The 17962-nt window shown below is 28.0% G+C and overlaps 1 protein-coding gene and 1 long non-coding RNA gene across 3 annotated transcripts in view; one reads left to right on the top strand and one right to left on the bottom strand.

Annotated features, from left to right (window-relative positions):
• The window catches only part of LOC139426790 (putative inorganic phosphate cotransporter), a 40788-nt gene extending 31031 nt beyond the window's left edge, over positions 1–9757 (bottom strand). The window contains exons 1-2 of one of the 2 annotated variants that reach the window (XM_087160607.1): positions 9555–9757; positions 1736–1950 (exon numbers count right to left, since the gene is read on the bottom strand). In XM_087160607.1, the coding sequence (XP_087016733.1) occupies positions 1736–1950; positions 9555–9591 (252 nt within the window). In that variant the 5' untranslated portion in view covers positions 9592–9757. The remainder of the gene's footprint in view (positions 1–1735; positions 1951–9554) is intronic. The other variant, XM_087160608.1, reaches the window with a different exon arrangement.
• A 6245-nt stretch (positions 9758–16002) lies between these two features.
• LOC147810631 (uncharacterized) lies at positions 16003–17585 on the top strand. The gene is made up of 2 exons (XR_015432934.1): positions 16003–16582; positions 17441–17585. It is a non-coding gene; the product is annotated as an uncharacterized LOC147810631 (long non-coding RNA).
• Positions 17586–17962: the final 377 nt, after the last annotated feature.

Genomic DNA, 17962 nt, shown 5'->3' with positions numbered 1-17962 from the left:
TAAGTTGATGATTTTTAAGTTGAAATGAATGCCGCCCTGCTTTGCATATTTCAAATATTATTTCTAAAGAAATGTATAACTTAACATTAAACACTCAGGACCTTACAATTGTAAATCAAACAATCACTACATTTATTTATTAAAAAACACTTTTATGACCTGATAATAAATTTATCTAAATCTTAAATGTGAGTTTTATAACATGTAATTTATTTAAACTCAGCACATACATCTAACCTCTGTTGTCGCCAATGTCTCAATTTTAAAATATAGTTTTTCTTTTATAAATTTTCTGATATTTTCATATAAAGGATAGTATTAAGTTCGAGAGTTAAAAATTTGTGTCCAAAAAAGTTGCTAAAAATTATAATTATTATTAATATATGACAACAGGAAGTTATTAATTGAAGGTTGAAATTTTTTTAATTATGTTATTTTTTAATTATGTTATTTTTTAATTATATTTTTAATTACCAAACTCATATAACAGTATTTAGGAATCTATAAATTTATGTTACGTATGATAGTTGCATTATAACCTGTACGCAATGCGTGTAAATAAAATATATTTTTAAAATTGTGCATTTTCTATTAATTGCAATTATTATTCTTATATTGAAAAGGTATCAAGTTATCTATGACCTCCATAATGAATGAAGTATTTACCGACTTTTATATATATTAAGGAATTGAATCAATTTTTTAAAATCTCATCTCATTCCAAAAAAAAAGTTATTTCATAAAATTATGCAAAAAAGTAATTTAATATATATTTTTTTTATAATGAATGCTTCTAGTAATGAAACAAACGCTTTCAAACTTTATTTTAAAAATATTGATTATTTCGTTTACAAGAAACTATTACTTTAAAGCGTGATAACATTTTTGAATACTCTATTTTTTTTCTAGTAAATAATATGTCTTTGTTAATTTCTAAAAAAATGATCTTTATAAAAAAGCTTACATTATTCTTTTATAGAGAATATTGATTTCATAGAAAATATCACTAAAATAAAACAGGTTATGTTTTCTTACAATAAAAGTTAAATAGAATTAATTCTTCAAAATAGCGTTTCAATAAAACATAGTAATAAAATGTTACGTTATTTTTTGTGATTGGTTCATTAATAAATTATTTTTATTTCTTCGCAAACACAATTCTTGTAAAAAAATTAAAAAATTGAATCTGTTTTAGCAAAAAACTAGATCGTTTTATAAAATATAAATTATAGCGCTTAATAAAATATGAATACAGTGTATTTGTAAAGTGATCCTGACAATAAAAAGGTGTTATTTTCTTTTTTATTTTCTCTGCTAAAAGGAATTAATGAGTTATTTTTATTCATAATGGCTAGTCGAAGAGAAGAAGAAAATATCGAATTACACTGCTTAGGTTAATGTAATTTCGTTCTCCCACCACATTTACGCGTAAACCATCGCCAACTCCACCTGCAATCGCCACGTTTACAATCTATGGTATGTTTTGTCAATACGCCAACGGATAAATTAATATTAATATAAATTAATATAATTGGATATAACAAACATTTCGGGCATTCACAAAAGAGACTATGTGATGGTTGATACCGGTGATTATATGCATATTCACCGGTGAATATCGACATTCTCTTGATTTCTGTCATTCACGGTAACATTATTATTATTAGTTGAGAAAAGGGGATGACTGAAACACTGAAAGACTGAAACATGAGAGACATGAAAAACTGAAACTAACCTTGTATTCATGTTTAATACCTTTTGATGTCTGTTCGGGATTCGAACATTCATTCAAACTTTCTGAGGAACTATTTATGGATAAGGCGTTCGTATGATTCACCATGGCCACAATAGATATGCTAACACTGGCTCGCATTGTAAACACGCAGAAAGTTCCAAGCATTGAAAGAAAGACGAATGTATATCGTTTCGGAAAATAAAACTTCTTGCAATCTGAAAATGAAATATGAGTCGTGAAAAGATTCAAAATACATAGTTTTATTGAAATCGAAAAATTTAGTAATGCAGCTCGTTTGTTAGCTTATTTTATATACGCTTATATGTTTTCAAAAATGTACTTTTTAGAGTGAAATAAATTTTTTTTTTATTATTTTAATTTGCGGTACCGGTTAATAGTTTTGAAAAATATCAGTAAGGTATTGGCGAAAGCTACACAGTTTTATCCACAGTTAATAATACGCAGTTTTATTGAAATCCAAAAATTTAGTTGTTGTTGTTAATTTACGTCGCACTAAAGCTGCACAATGAGCTTTTGGCGACGGTCTGAGAAACATCCCGGAGGATGATCCGAAGACATGCCATCACAATTTTGATCCTCTACGGAGGGGATGGCACCCCCCCCCTTCGGTAGCCCGACGACCCGCGCGCGAAGTCGAGCACTTTACGGTAGCACAGTTTAACGAGGACCAATACCGCACACCCTCGGTCCCTTCGCACACTGATCCAAGTAGTCACCCACCCGCACACTGACCGCAGCCAGTGATGCTTGACTTCGGGGATCTGCTGGGAACCGTGTCTTAACGATCAGTCTACTGCGGGACCCAAAAATTTAGTATTGTAGCTCGTTTGTTAGATTATTTTTAAGATGCTTGTATGCTTTCAAATATTTATGCTTGGAGTGAAGTGATATTTTTTAATATTGTACATTTGAGATACCAGTTAATTGCTTTGAAAAAATATTAGTAGGGCATCGGCGAATATTACAAAGATGGGGGATAAAATAGTAGCACAAATAATACTGTTGGCAGATCAGATAACAAATACAGATAGTACATATAAATCAACAGTTCTTAAAAACAGTCAGAGTAGTTCTGAACCTGATAACAGCCATAAGATAAAATGTGAGAAGATAATTTGTTCTGTGTTGCCCTTAGAAATAAATTTGAATTTGTGTGGAAATTCATCATCCAATACATTTTTCAGCTATGACGGACAAAACTGATAATAACTAATGTAATGCTTGATCAATTTACATTATGAATCGTTGTTCTACAAGTACTATTAGTAACTTCGAAGCAGTGTGTTGGTATGGAAAATGGTCAGAATTCTTGTCGCCGTAACGCCTAAAAAATCGCAGTTAATGCCAAAGATTTAAAAAAATTTCAAACTTTTTTTTTATAAATTCAACTTTCGAGTATTTCGTTTCAAATAAATATATAAATAGAGATGTTTTCTCGTATCATAACATCCAATTGGGATATCAAACTAATATTATTTGCAAGATGAATAGAAATGTTTCAGAACGGAAATTATCTCCGTCCTTAAGTATATTTAATATGATTTTTTTCTAAATTTTCTGAATCCATTTCTTCTTTTATCAGACTGTGTAATGGATAAGGACGCATATGTAAAATTGGAACCATTTTGAAAGTTCCTTTGCATCTTTGCTATAAGTTTCCATAATATTCAAGATGTATATTTGAACATTTTACAAAAAGCAAGAAAAAATACTATTAAGTTGCTTCACAATAAATTTATTATGAAGCAATTATGATCTTCCATTCTGATACATTCATATCAGACAAACTTGCGAAAGGTTTCGTTATATTTATGCTTCTAATGAAAAAGGTTAAAATTCATAGCCCTACCAGTTTCCAACATTTCATAAATTTCATTTCATGAAACTTTCTCGTACCTCAGCGGATGTTTTTTTTTTGTCTTCTAGATATAAAGAAAGGCATTTTTGATTGTTGACTCAAGTACGTAGTAGTTGAAGTTTCTGTATTTATATCAACACATTTCACAAAAATCATGTCTATCAGAACGAATCCAATTTCGAAGTGCTAAAAAAAAACTGTTCCGGAACGAAATTTGTAATATTAAGGCATCTATATATATATATATGGGTCATTCTCACGAAAACTGTCATTTTTCAGTTCATAAAATCCCAAAAAAGTAAAGTGAATAAAAAGCTCTGAAACTTTTTATATTAATAGAAATATGTAATGGCATTATAAAGAAAGCATATATCCTATAAATTATACTTAATATTTAAATTAATTAATTTTTTAAATAATTAATTTATAATTAATTAATTTATAATAATTAATAATTAATTAATTTAATAAATTAATTAATTAAATAAAAAAATTAATTAATTAAATAAAAAAATTAATTAATTTAATAAATTAATTTTTTAATTTATTTTTCAAATTAATTAATAAGTAAATTAATTATTTTCACTATTTAAAAAGTGAAGGAATGACACTAATAGTGGGGGAATGATATTTTATTTTAATACATGCTTTTATCTAAGTTACATCTACCTAAAGTTTGAAAATTATAACATACTAAGTATATCTAATATTTATTATTATTTAGTCTTATATATTTAATAGTTTTTACAGGTTTGGGAAATAAAATTGGCTGGCACGATTGAACAAAAAAAAAAATATGATAATATACTCATCTTGAATCATTCCCTCACTTCAGCGTCATTCCCTCACTTTATACACTAGTGAGGGAATGACGAATTCAATAAAATTTAAAAATAACAGTTAGGCCTAATTAATTTCTGAAGTCAATCGCATACAATTATATTCATACAAGAAAGCAACATATAATTATCCACTTTCTCGATGAAATTGTATTTTATTTTGCTCTAAAAAATGACATGAGGGAATGACGAATGTAAAAAATTTTACCTGGTTTGATTCATTCAAATTTATTCCACAGCAAAGCTTCTTTAAGTTGAAGATGGAAACATACTGCAATTTTGTTCTATGATGCTAGTTGTTAACTTCTGAAGTTTTTATTAAAATATTTTTATTCTAAGAAGATTGCAGGTGATAAGAACATTGTTGTGAGGGAATGACGCGAAACACTGGGGACAAAGTTTAAAATAGTGCTGTGTTAATATTTTTATCAGAAATTAAATTTAAAATTGATTTCCTGAATTCTATATTTCAGTATTCTGAAATAAAAAACACGAATTTGTAAAAAAAAAAAATTTTATTTCAAAAACAATTTTTTTCTTTTTTTAAATCAGCAGTGGGGACAAGTGAAGGAATGACATATTGGTATATTTTAATTACCTAAAATAAAAAATAAAAATTGATAATTTTATTTTTATTCTTTTGTTAGCTTGCATTCTGAAGGACACTTTCCCTGAATTTTTTTTTCTTCGTAAGCTGTAAAACAAGCATAAAATATACTGGGGACATGAAAATGACTGTTTTTGTGAGAATAACCCATATATTCTTTCTATCTTTTCCTTTTCCTCGCCAAAGAAATATCTTGTTGAAGGAGAAAGCAACAATCCATACTTGAAGAAGAGCTTAGAGGAAGAACCAGGCAAATAAATTTTTTCTTTTATTCCAGGTACATAACCAGGTAAATCACAAATTTTATGCATCAGAGAAAATAACTAGTTTCTTTAATATGGGTATGTTTAAAGTAACAGAATTGATTTTCCTTTTACTTTTATCTTAACATAAATTATCCATGTCATTTTTGAGTATGCTTGCATGGTTTTTAATTTAAATCAGGAAGTGCCAATATAATAAGGCAAAGGGTTATTACTTCGAAAACTCGATAACGGTCAAAACTTCGGTGGCTATGTGCTTTTTTTTACTCACTAGGTTCTTCTATTAAACTCTTCGGTTCTCAACAGAATATTTATCCAACAATGTAAATAAATCCATCATTCCTTGACTTCTCAGTTCCTTCCCTTCAAGATTTTCTCTACCACATTTGTTGAAAACGAATAAACATTTGAAATTTTATTATGTTTAATAAGATTCATGTTTTTCTTTTAGGATGATTTGTGGCGCCATAGTGCTGTCTGTTTCTCTGCTAAGTCTTTTGATTTTTTTTACTCACAAAATGTAGAGAAAACATGGAAAAAATTACAGAATAAATAAAAGAGAGAAAAAAATAATTGAAAATAAAAAAATTTAAAAAAAATTATAAAAATCCAAAAACAAGTATTAATAAGAATCCGAAAAGAAAGATATAATCTTTTCATTGGCTCACACGATTATATCCACAAAAAGAAGGGCTCTCTAATATTGTAATAATTGTATCTAATTGTATCAATATAGCCAAAGCAAAATACATCAATAAAATAGTGTTACGAGCACTCAAAAAACAATTTTTTTAAACAAAATAAAATAGAACACATTAAGTAATAAATATCGCGTAAAGACAGAAAATAAAATGTAAAGAAAAAACAGAAGAAAACATAAAACAAAATCTATAAAGCACATAATGAATTTAAAAGAACTAAAAGATCCTTAAGGGTCTATTCAATAGCATTCCCGTTTCTAAACTAAAAGATATCTTTTTTGAATTATTACCATGATTTTAAAAATATCCTTAATTGCGATTTTGATTATTAGGAAATTCTAATTTATTATTGTCTTTTTAATAATATCTTAACAATGAAAAATATATTTTTCTTCAAATTGTTGAATTACCACAGGGGTCTAGTTTTTCCTCTCTCTTAGCTAACTTATTTCTGCACTATTGCAAAAAAAAATATTTTCTTAATATTAAATTTGTTTCTAGATTTATTGATGATTTACTTATCTTTAATTTTCAAGATAATTTAATTATATTAAATAATATTAAAACCTAGTAATTAATCTTGCTTTCTAATCATGACGCTAATATTAATTTAAATTTTTTGGATTTCGGTATTATAAAATAAAAAAAATGTCTATTTGGTTGATTTATACGATAAAGGAAATGATTTTAAGTTTAATATAAATAAACTGATTACATGGAATTCTGATGTTTCTAAAAACATCTATTTAAATACTATTTTTAATCAAATTAATAGAATTAACCCTTGCACTCCGAGTACTTTTAAAAACTGTTTAATCTATTATCAGCACTATAACATTTGAAATACACCATACAGTACTGTTATACAATTTTAAAATTCTTAAAATAATAGGGTTACTAATTATTAAGGTATAAAATTTCTTAATTTTAAAGTGGAGACTGTTGATGCTGCCTCATTGGGGACATCGGAGTGCAAAGGGTTAAAATAATCTGTATTAATGTTTATTTATATAAAAAACAAATAGACAAACTCTTTCAAAATTTGATAAAAAAAAAACGATGGATATCCAACTAAAGTAATTAAATTCTATATAAAATCATTGAGTTAACTGTACGTTATTATAAATAAGTCTACTAAAAACTTATTTGTTAATTTACATAATTTTTACTATGTGCAAATTCATTTCAGGCAAATCCATGGCTAAAATTATGTGCAAAACAGGCAATTCATGTTTTTCTCTTTTCTTTTTTTTTCTTAAATTAAAGTAAATTTCCTAAAATCTTTAAAACTGTATAATTAAATATCAACCTTATTAAGTGTAAACTTCTCTAAATTATCCAGTATAATATTACCTTGCGCACATCCGTTTTCGGGCCCATCCTTGGTGACTAACAAAACAAACGCGCTTTTGTACTTCGGCAAGAATGCACTATAAAACAAAATTCCTCTAATTACGCTTTTTCCTCAATTTGCGCTTCTGTTTTCTTATTTTGTATTGTGGTAATCTTTTTATGAAAATATTTTAAATCATTCCCGAATAATTTCCCGTTCATGTAAGTTCATTTGAATTCGTCATTCGCTTTATGGACTTCGTTTCATGTTTTGTTCTGTTTTTTCTTTGCATAATATTTTCTGTTTTCACGTGCTATTTATATATACGTGCTATTTATATTACGTGTACTCTATTCTATTTTGTTTGAAAAACAATTTTTTTACTGCTCCTCTTCCTATTGTACTGATATATTCTGCTTTGGCTACATTGATACAATATTAGAAAGCACTCCTTTTTGCGGATATAATAGTGAGAGCTGATTAAAAGATTATATATTTTTTCCGGATTTATATTAATATTTTTTTCTGATTTTTATTAATTTCTTAGTTTTTTATGTTAATTAATTTTTCGTTCTCTTTTTTACTATTCCGTAATTTTTTCCCTGTTTTCTCTACATTTTGAATTTACTTTATGAGTTGTATTTTCTTGCATCTCATGCGGAGTAAATAAAACTTAATGCTTTTCTTAATTTTCTTCGTTTTTATCTTTTTTCTTTTTTATTCCTTTTGTATTTATTCATTGCGCTATACATATATATATATATATATATATATATATATATATATATATATATATATATATATATATATATATATATATATATAGCACAATAAAGACAAAAAGTATAAAAGGAAAAGAAAGAAAAACGAAAAAAATTAATAAGTTGTATTCACTGCGAAAATATAGTAAAGACCTCAAAATTAAGAATGCAGAGAAGACATGGAAAATGATAAAGATTACTGATAAGAGAAGGAAAAAAATATTGAAATAAAATACTTGTAAAAATATTTTTAAAAAAATTTATTTATGAAAGCTAGAACACAAAATGACTAAAAGATAGAATCTCTTCATCCGCTCACACGATTATATCCGCAAAAAGAAATGCTCTCTAATATTGAACCAATATAGCTTAAGTAAAATTTATATCAATAAAATAGTGTGAGGAGCAGTAAAAAATTGAAACAAAAATAGAACACATTAAGTAAATAACTTATACGAAATAAAACATATCAGCAAAAAAAAAAAAAAAACAGAAAATAAAATGTAGAGAAAATACAGAACACAACAGTAAACGAAATCTATAAAGCGAGAAGGGAATTCAAATGAACTTACAGGTACCGGAATCTTTCAAGAATGATTTAAAATATTTTCGTCATAAGATTACCAGATTACAAAAAAAGTAAATAGAAGCGCAAATAGAGGTTAGAAGCTTTTTAGTAGAGGATTTTAAATATTTCATTTAATAATTTTTCTTCTTCTTTTTTCATTAATCTTTATTATTTTCCATGTTTTCTCCATGCTTTTAAATTTTATATTATGTATATATATATATATATATATATATATATATATATATATATATATATATATATATATATATATATATATATATATATATATATATATATATATATATATATATATATATATACATATATATATATATATATATATATATATATATATATATAAAGAAAGCTTCAAAGAATGAATATGTCCTGCAGTGGACTGATAATTAAGACTCGATTCCCAGCAGATCACTGAAGTCAAGCATCACTGGCTGCTGTCAGTGCGAGGGTGGGTGACCGCTTGGATCAGTCTGCGTAGGGACCGAGGGTGTGCGGTATTGGTCCTCGTTAAACTGTTCTGCCGTAAAGTGCTCGACTTCATGTTCAGGTCGTCCAGCTACCAAAGCGGGGGTGCCATCCCCTCTGCAGAGGATCAAAATTGTGATGGCATGTCTTCGAAACATCCTCAGGGATGCTTCCCAGACCGTCGCCAATGGCTTATTGTGCAGCTCTAGAGCAACGTAAACGAACCACTATAAAGAATGAATATTGGAGTAATACAATTTCTAAAATTTTTTCATAATTAATCAGATTTTCTACATTTCATGCAACATTTAGTTGACAAAAAACATAATTTCTTGCCGTCATGCGGTCATTATTATCAAATTGAAAAACTAAAGATACATACGTGCTGTTTCATTGATTTCTTCCTTTTTGTGATCCATTTTTGTGAAGAATTGAGGAAGTGAAAAAGACGTTATGCTTAAGGAAATTTTATAGAAAATTTCCGTCGAGCCATTTTATAAAAAAAAATTTCTATTAATAATACTGCAAACCAGAGATACCGAAACGAAACAAACTTATTTTAGGAAAAAAAGCCTAAATGTCACTGAGCTCACTGCACGTGGTAACTGCTGTCGGCCTTACCGGTTTAAATTTACTGCTTTATTACCCATTTGAAAAGAATACAGCAATAAAATATAACTTATTATCAGAAAAAAAGATGACATCTTTTCGTTTAAAGCTTACTTTTATAAAATAGAGAATAATTTATTCACGATAAGTGTAATTTAATATCCAGTTATTAAATTAACTTAAGTTTAAAAAACGTAACCCATAATTTTCACCAACTCCTGAAAGAGCTGATAATTTTGTCATTATCACAACAGCAAAAGAAACTTTTGAATCAAATTGCATCAAACAAAAGGAAAGGATTAAGGGAAGATTGAGTTATTTATGATTTTAACAAGCGACATCCGGCTGATTATGAAGAAATAGTGTTTTCTTGCAACCCTAACAGTTTCTTATTTTGTGCAAGAGATGGGAAGTGATTAGTGCTAAGTATTTTATGATCAAATATTTCTTACAGGTTATTATACTCTGTGATGTTTGTTATACGTGACTGTTATATATATACATAGCCGGAAACTTGTACTGCATTTGGAAAAGAGTTTACTAAGCAGTAGTACAGAAATGCCAACTTGCTCCGGACAAAGGATAAGTATTTTAAAGTGGTAGTCTTTTAATGTATGATTCTTGGTTTAGTAATTTCCATTGATCCGGTTTTTATTCACCACCATTTTTAAGTAATTCAAAAGTTTAAGTGATGTGCCACTTTGTTTCAGTTAAGCCACGATGAGTATTTTAAAAAGTTGACAAAATTAATCGAATGCCTGCAAATTTTATTTTATAATTCACAGCCAGTTTTTGAAATGTTTTGTCGATTCCGGTGCAGTTGGTAAATGTTGTAGTAAGATAACGAACTGAGATTATTTTTTTTAAAATTAAGATACGGCGCCAGCACTTGGAAGTACTATTGCCTTTCGTCTTCGAGAATAATATACCTGACCCCAGAGACTAATTTACAATCCAGCTTCCTTTTACAACTTGCTATTTTTTTTCTTTTTTTGAGGTTTTCCCCTTGGATGTAGTTGGAGGCAATTATAAGGGTAGCTTTTATTTCTTTTAAAATTTGCTATCTGAACTAATGAAAATCAAGAATAAAATTTTTAATTAATAAAATACCAAATAGAAGAGCAGGATGTTTATTTCGGCTGGATTGTGACCTAGGGTACCTTTCTCTATTCATGATATATTTTTCTATATCCAACATATTTTTGTTCGTGTAGCAAACATAAAAGAAAATATTTAATTCTAGACTCTTTAAATTTAGACTCACTATTCTAGAATATATATTGATTTGCAGAGATAGATTAAAGAATTTAAGAATTACATTTTGAAATTGAGATTCTTACTTTTGATGGCAAATGCTACCCCTAAGAAAAATGGTTCTCAATGATTGTATAGCAACCGTATCTTCATCACAGCAAATCACTGTGTGGATATACAAATAGGTCTTTTATTCTTGCTACATTAACGATTAACTTTCAACCATTACGGATTGTACTAAAATTTCATTTTTATTTTAAAAGTGATAAGGCAATCTTTTTTTAGCTATTTGAATTCATTTGAAGTTACTTCGATCAACACACACACTATACATAACAATAAAATATTCTTATTTATTTATCCCTTTGACGAAGGCAAGAACCCAGTGCCCCTTTTATAATTTTTTCTGAAACACCAATTACATTTTTCTGAAACACCAAATAAATTTTAGCACAAAGGTTAAAGTGAGTTATTTAAATAAATGTATGTTGAGGTCTTGGCAAATTAATAAGATTATATCCACATACAATTCTATCTTGACTACCTTTTCGCTATCTTTTAATGAAAAACTTTTCGGAACATATATTTTATTTTTATATTTCATTTTATAACAGTCGTTGTAAAACCGACCCAATTTTGGGTTTACGAATACCAATGTTTAACCCAGTAGTCTTGTAATTTTGAACTTAATCCAGAAGACAAGAGAACTCCTAGATCTTAACTCAGAATCTGGGAGAAATTTGCTTTCGTGAAGGACTGACTTTTTGCTGAAACTAATCCGTATTTGTGTAATAAGGAGATGAAAACCTGCCATTGCTAGCCTGACGGCAAGGGGACTGTAACCCATGATCCATCTACTGCGAAGATATTTCACATCATCTGTCTGGTCGATGCGAGCCGGGTGCGGAATTTTGAATCGACCAGCCATTGCTAGGATTCGAACCCGGTTCACCTTATTGAAAGACGAGTGCTCTATCCCCTGAGCCACCACTGCTCTTCGGAACATATATATGTTAATTCCTTTTATTACAATCTCTACTAAATGGCTAGTGTACTAAAATGTATACTATGAAAAGCTGCCAACTTTAGTTTTTTTAATATAATTTTGAATTTTATTACTAATTTTTTTTGCGCTCGTAAGCCCCTGGAAAACCTTGTAATTACCTGGAAATTTGGTTTAATTTCTAAGTTATTGGTATAGTTATGTTTTAGAAACTATACATGTGGACTATACATGTATTCTACTGTACCCTACGAAATGTCAAAGTACTATTTAAGAAACAGAAAGATTTTTGTTTTTGTTAAGCATACACAGAACTTTCTTTTAATATGTTTTTATAAATATACAAATTTAGACACAAAATTAAAACAAAAAACACATTTTATAAATGAATTGTAGAAATCGATGCAATAAATGATGGCTGTTGTTTAAATAACTTTACTATTACTAAGTTAACGTTAAGAGGGAAGCTTTTAAATTAAACACACTACATGTAAAATATTAAAAAAGAGTCTATATTTCATGAATACGCATAAAACTTACAATGTAATGCGTTTATAAAGTCTTCATATTAAAAGAATAAAAAATACAATTTAAAATAAAGTGATTTTTTTTTAATGAAAATCGATACCAAACAAAGGTGAAATGACTGTTATTAAAATTAATTATGTTTTAGACGGTGGAAAAAACAAAGAAAATGACATATTCTATTTCCTTTTTTTTCACTTTGGGCTGATACTAATAACGAACATCAAAGTTTGAAGATTAATCACTGAAAAAAGAAATCTGAAAACAAAAATTGCCTCTTCTTTTTTGCTCACTCTTAAAAAATACAAAATATGATTTATGCAACAAATAAATAACATAAAATGAAATAAATACACTTTCATAACTAAGGCTCTCACTTTTGACGATTCTACAATCATTGTGCTGTACTTCGTTAACATGAGAATCATTTCGTTACACAATCACGCGATTTGTGGCGAAACACGAATTCTCAAATGTATAATGAAAATATCTCCTAAATTCGGAACTAAATATTTATCAGGATTGTGACATTAGAATGAAAACTAGACCATCGAAACTAGAATGACGAAATATTTGTTTAAAAATTTTTTACAAAGTTTGTTTCCCTCAAGAAGTGACGATAGTTATTTCGTCACTCTGACGAAATGTTCCCTCGGAGCATATACTAGGACACGATTTCGTTCAAAACGAAAGAGTTTGACCTCAATAAAGGAAAGTGATACATTAGTGAAAATATTTAGGCAAAAAATTGAAAATTTATAGTTATGATGCTTTCTGAGTAAGTATTTGATCACACCTAGCGTGTGCAACTAAGATTCATAGCCATTTTTTTTTTTTTAAATAAAAAATAGTTTTGTGTTGTGTCAATATGGATGTGATACCGGGAATGATCGAAATCAAGAGAATGTCAATCACATTGTCAATGTCCGAAATATATAATATCCGATTTGATATTAATTTATTCGTTGACAGTATACAGGGTCTTTATAATTAAAGTTCCACTTTGAAATGGCTATAAAAATAAAACTACCCGACCAAATGTCATCAAACATGGTAAATGTCTATAAGAGGTCATGGGATTTTAGTTCCCGCAAAAAAAAAAAAAAAAAAATAGTTCAAAAATTCACCACCAGCGAAGAATGGCGCTGTATGCAATAGTGTTAAACAAATGTGAAATATGCAAATTTGTTTTACACGTCTTTTACCGTAAATTTGCCGTAAACCTTGCGGTGTCATTGGACCTCGGAGTTTTCCTCTTACAGTACAGAACTTTTGTAAAGCCCTCCGTTCATTGCTGTCGCATTCATAGTAACATTTCACGAGCAAAGCACGGTCTTGCATGGTAACAGACATTATCGACTCAGAACACTGACAGCTCAGACAAGGCGCCTCACTTTTATAACTGCAAAGTCACATGACGTGTAAAACAAATTTGCATATTTCACATTTCTTTAACACTATGGCATACAGCGCCATTCTCCACTGGTGGTGAATTTTTTATTTATTTATTTTTTTTTTTTTTGCGGGAACTAAAATCCCATGACCTTTTATAGACATTTACCAAGTTTGATGACATTTGGTCGGGTAGTTTTATTTCCATAGCCATTTCAAAATGGAACTTTAATTATAAAGACCCTGTATTTATTTGATATTTTAATATCTGCTGAGGATAGATGCGACTCTTTGAAGGATTATTTGTGGCTCTCGATAAATGTACCCAGAGTTCCCCTCTTCATTTTTGTGCTATTATAGATATTTATAAAAAATATTATTGTTCCGTATGTGTTTCAAAATGTCTTTTAAATTACTGACAACAAATATGAAAAACTAAGTGCAACGTTGTTCAATTCAAGGTGAGTTTTCCATTTCCAATATAATTATGACACAAGCAAGCATCTGGAGAATTGGGATTAATAGAGATGCAAGAAGATCAAGCTCTACAATTAAAAATATAAGTCGACGTCAATTACTAAATTTTGAAAATTTGTACCAGAATCGAAGTATCCCGAATTAAAAAAAAGGCTGCTTGTCGAATTATTTCAATATTTGGAGAAACGTACTTAAGTGAACCATTTTATTCCACTTTAAAATTCGTGAAATCCAAACACCGATCAGTATTAACTAACCGGCATCTCAAAAAATTACTGAGAAGTGCTGTCACCAATTATTCACCAAATCTTAAATTATCAAGAGAAGTAAAATAAATGTGTTTAATTTTCAATATTTAAATTCAATACACATATTTTGTACTTTTACTTATACGTTTTCAATAAATATAATTTATGTAAAAAAAAAAAATTAATACCTTTTAAATATGTATTTAATTGCGGCTCGCGAAAAATTTCAAATTTTGAAAAATGGCTCGACTATTAAGGAGTTTGGCCACAATTCGATTAGACGAAACACCAGTGTTCAGAGTACTAGTTAAATAATGCATACTGGGCAGTGGAACTTAACTAGAACTAGTATATATTTGGGACATTTACTGAAGCAATTATGTGATTGTCAACATTCCCCGATGGAAGTCAACAACCTCGGTCATTCACAGTAGCATATTTCTGAAATATTTTATGTGCAGTGCTTCTAAAATATATATTTTTTACACAATGACCCGAATACCTGCTGTTTTCTTATGGACATTATATTGTATTTGATTTTAGATTTCAATAAGGAATTTGTCTAAAGGTTGATTCTTAAATATCTCTTCGCAAATTTTATAATTATAATTAAGGAAAGATTTTTTTTTAATGAAAAAAATGCATTAATTTTTTAAATACACTGAAACATTCTTTTTAGGTTTTGATCAAATTTTGACTGTGATAATCACATTGCATTTATTTCTTGAATTTATGTAAAATTTACTTTGCTGATTGTTGCTTAAATGTAAACGTGCAAAAACTGCTTGTATAATATTTTGTGTATAAAATGAAGCATTTTTAAGTTAACAGCATTGCTATCCAATTCAACAAAAAATTGAGGGGAAAAAATTTTACTGCATATTAATTTCATTTAAACAATTGAGTGGAAGAACTTGTTAAGTGATTACTTGTTAAGTGATTACTTGTTAAGTGATTAAGTACTACTTTCACTGAGTGTAAGAAAATGCGTTTTCTAAGCAGTTACTTAAATTTTCTCAAATGGATTTTGCAAATTCTTTCTTTAAAATGTCATTTAACGCGTGTTTCTCTTAGCTGAAGAGCTTTGATAGTGAAAAGCCTCATCTTACCTAAGGGTGACCTTTTTACTTAAGCTGTTCCTTAGCATTATTTCCAAACAAATATTTTACAATTTCCATTTGACTTCACCTGAACACACAGAAACATCTATATGAAATCGTGGTTTTAACAAAAACGCTCTACTGAACATTTTGAAACCTGGCTTATCATTGTATTTCCTTTGATTTATTTAATATTGTTATTTTTCACTCTGTCAGAAACATATAAAAACTCTTACGGTTTGACCTAAATTTTTTTTAAATGCTACTGAGAGTTAGACTTTTTTTTCAAACCAAATAAATAAGTAAATAATAGGCACTAAACACTATATTTTTTGTAAAGAATTTTGGTCGGACCCTAAGCAGTCCCGGGACAATTGTCCTTTCCATTTCTCTAGAGTAATGGCTATATCACACGAGAGAAAATATGTGCAACTGCAAGTGTAAGTGCAACTGTAAGTGAAATTTCTCCAAAAATTGCTCGTGTGATATAGAAATCACGGTTGCACGAAATATCTGCAACCGTTCAGGCAAATTCTTTCATGAACCAATCAGATCGTTTGCTTTTATGACGTTTCAATTTTATGTGATGACGTATACAAATGTAAATAAAAATGGCGGCGACGTTGGTGAAGAGGATGATCGGATGAAATTTTTTTATAGACGAAACGGAACAGTTTTTTAGTTTAATAATAACATTTTCTTTAAAATCAAAGCATTAAAAATACTTTCACACGATGAAATAACCATCTCAATGCAGTTGATGTACTACCATAACAGGAACCTGCACATCATTTTAGTATCGGTGATTATAGTACACTATTTTCTAGATAAATTTTCTTTTAAAATATTTATTTATTTTAAGCTAATAAAATTAAAACTTATTATAATTTGTTCCGATTAAAGTTTTAATTACTTTAAATAGAAATAATTTCTATTTTTATATATGTAAAGATTTATACTGGCGAAAAGCTTTACTTTGAAATATTCGCCAAGCAACTCGCCAAACTTTGTTACATTATTATAACATAAAATATAATAATGATTATATTTCTTTATTTTCAAATTTTAAACTTTATTACTGTTGATTGTAAAAGCATGTGTCCGATTATTTGAAATTTTTTTATTATTATAATTATTTGTAAATTAATTATTTTATTCTTCCCTAAGAATTCTTTTAATTTTTGAAAATCTAAAATGCAAATTTCCAATCTCCTTGTCTGTTTCTACATTCATCCCCTCAATTCTTTTTTTTTTGTGTGTGTGATGATTTACTAATGATACTTTACTTTTTATTTATACTTCACATTTATATTTTGATACTTAGCTTTTCTACAATGACAGTAAGTATGTAAGTGTACCTTACTAATTTTTCAATATACATAAATTTTTAATAGTCTTCGATCATAAATACAATCTATTTTCCTTAAAACAAATTTCAATCCAAACATAAGACCTACAAAACCAAATATACCTGCCATCTGTCATTAGTGTATAGAATAATCTTAGAACTCTAATCAAAATATCTGTCAAACTTAAAATAAGTTTAAAGGGGATACCTAAGGACTTAAATGATTTCAAATTAATGGTATTTAATCTCTCTTATTCTAATAATGTGTTGGTAAAATTTTATCATGAAAGTGATTTCTTTCTTTTATTTCAGATATTTCGTATAATCCTGTAAGGTTTGTCTGGTTAAGAAGGAAAGAGATGCAATACTGTTTTTATGAAAGAAATTAAAAAATAAGAAATGAAAATGAATAATGTTCTAAATGTTTCACTTGACAATAAATGTTTTGTTTTTTAAATTGATTGTTGTATTATTTAAAATGCAAAACAAAACACGTAAAAGTCTGTAACAAAATAATATGATACATAAAAAGTATGTTCTTAAGAAAATATTGTTTTTTTTTCATAGTTATAAAAAATTTTAATTTATATACTGTATATTACAATAAATTTGTCCTAAAATAAATCCTATAATTTTTAATTAAATTATCTCATATCAATAAAGAATGTTTTAAATTTTACAATAATAAATTGTAAGTATGACATTGAAAATCCTCTTATATTTAAAAAACAATTTTACTAAGAAATTGGAAAAAATAATTTTTATAAAAGTGATATTCCTGATATGCAATGTGTAAATGAATAAAATTGATGATCCCTTAAAAACTAAACTAAA

This window comes from Parasteatoda tepidariorum, chromosome 4 (genome assembly GCF_982258835.1).
Source record: "Parasteatoda tepidariorum strain Cologne lab strain chromosome 4, Ptep-v5.0, whole genome shotgun sequence".
Classification (NCBI taxonomy): Eukaryota; Metazoa; Arthropoda; class Arachnida; order Araneae; family Theridiidae; genus Parasteatoda; species Parasteatoda tepidariorum.
The sequence above is the reverse complement of the archived record's forward strand: the minus strand, read 5'-3'. Positions and strand labels throughout refer to the sequence as shown.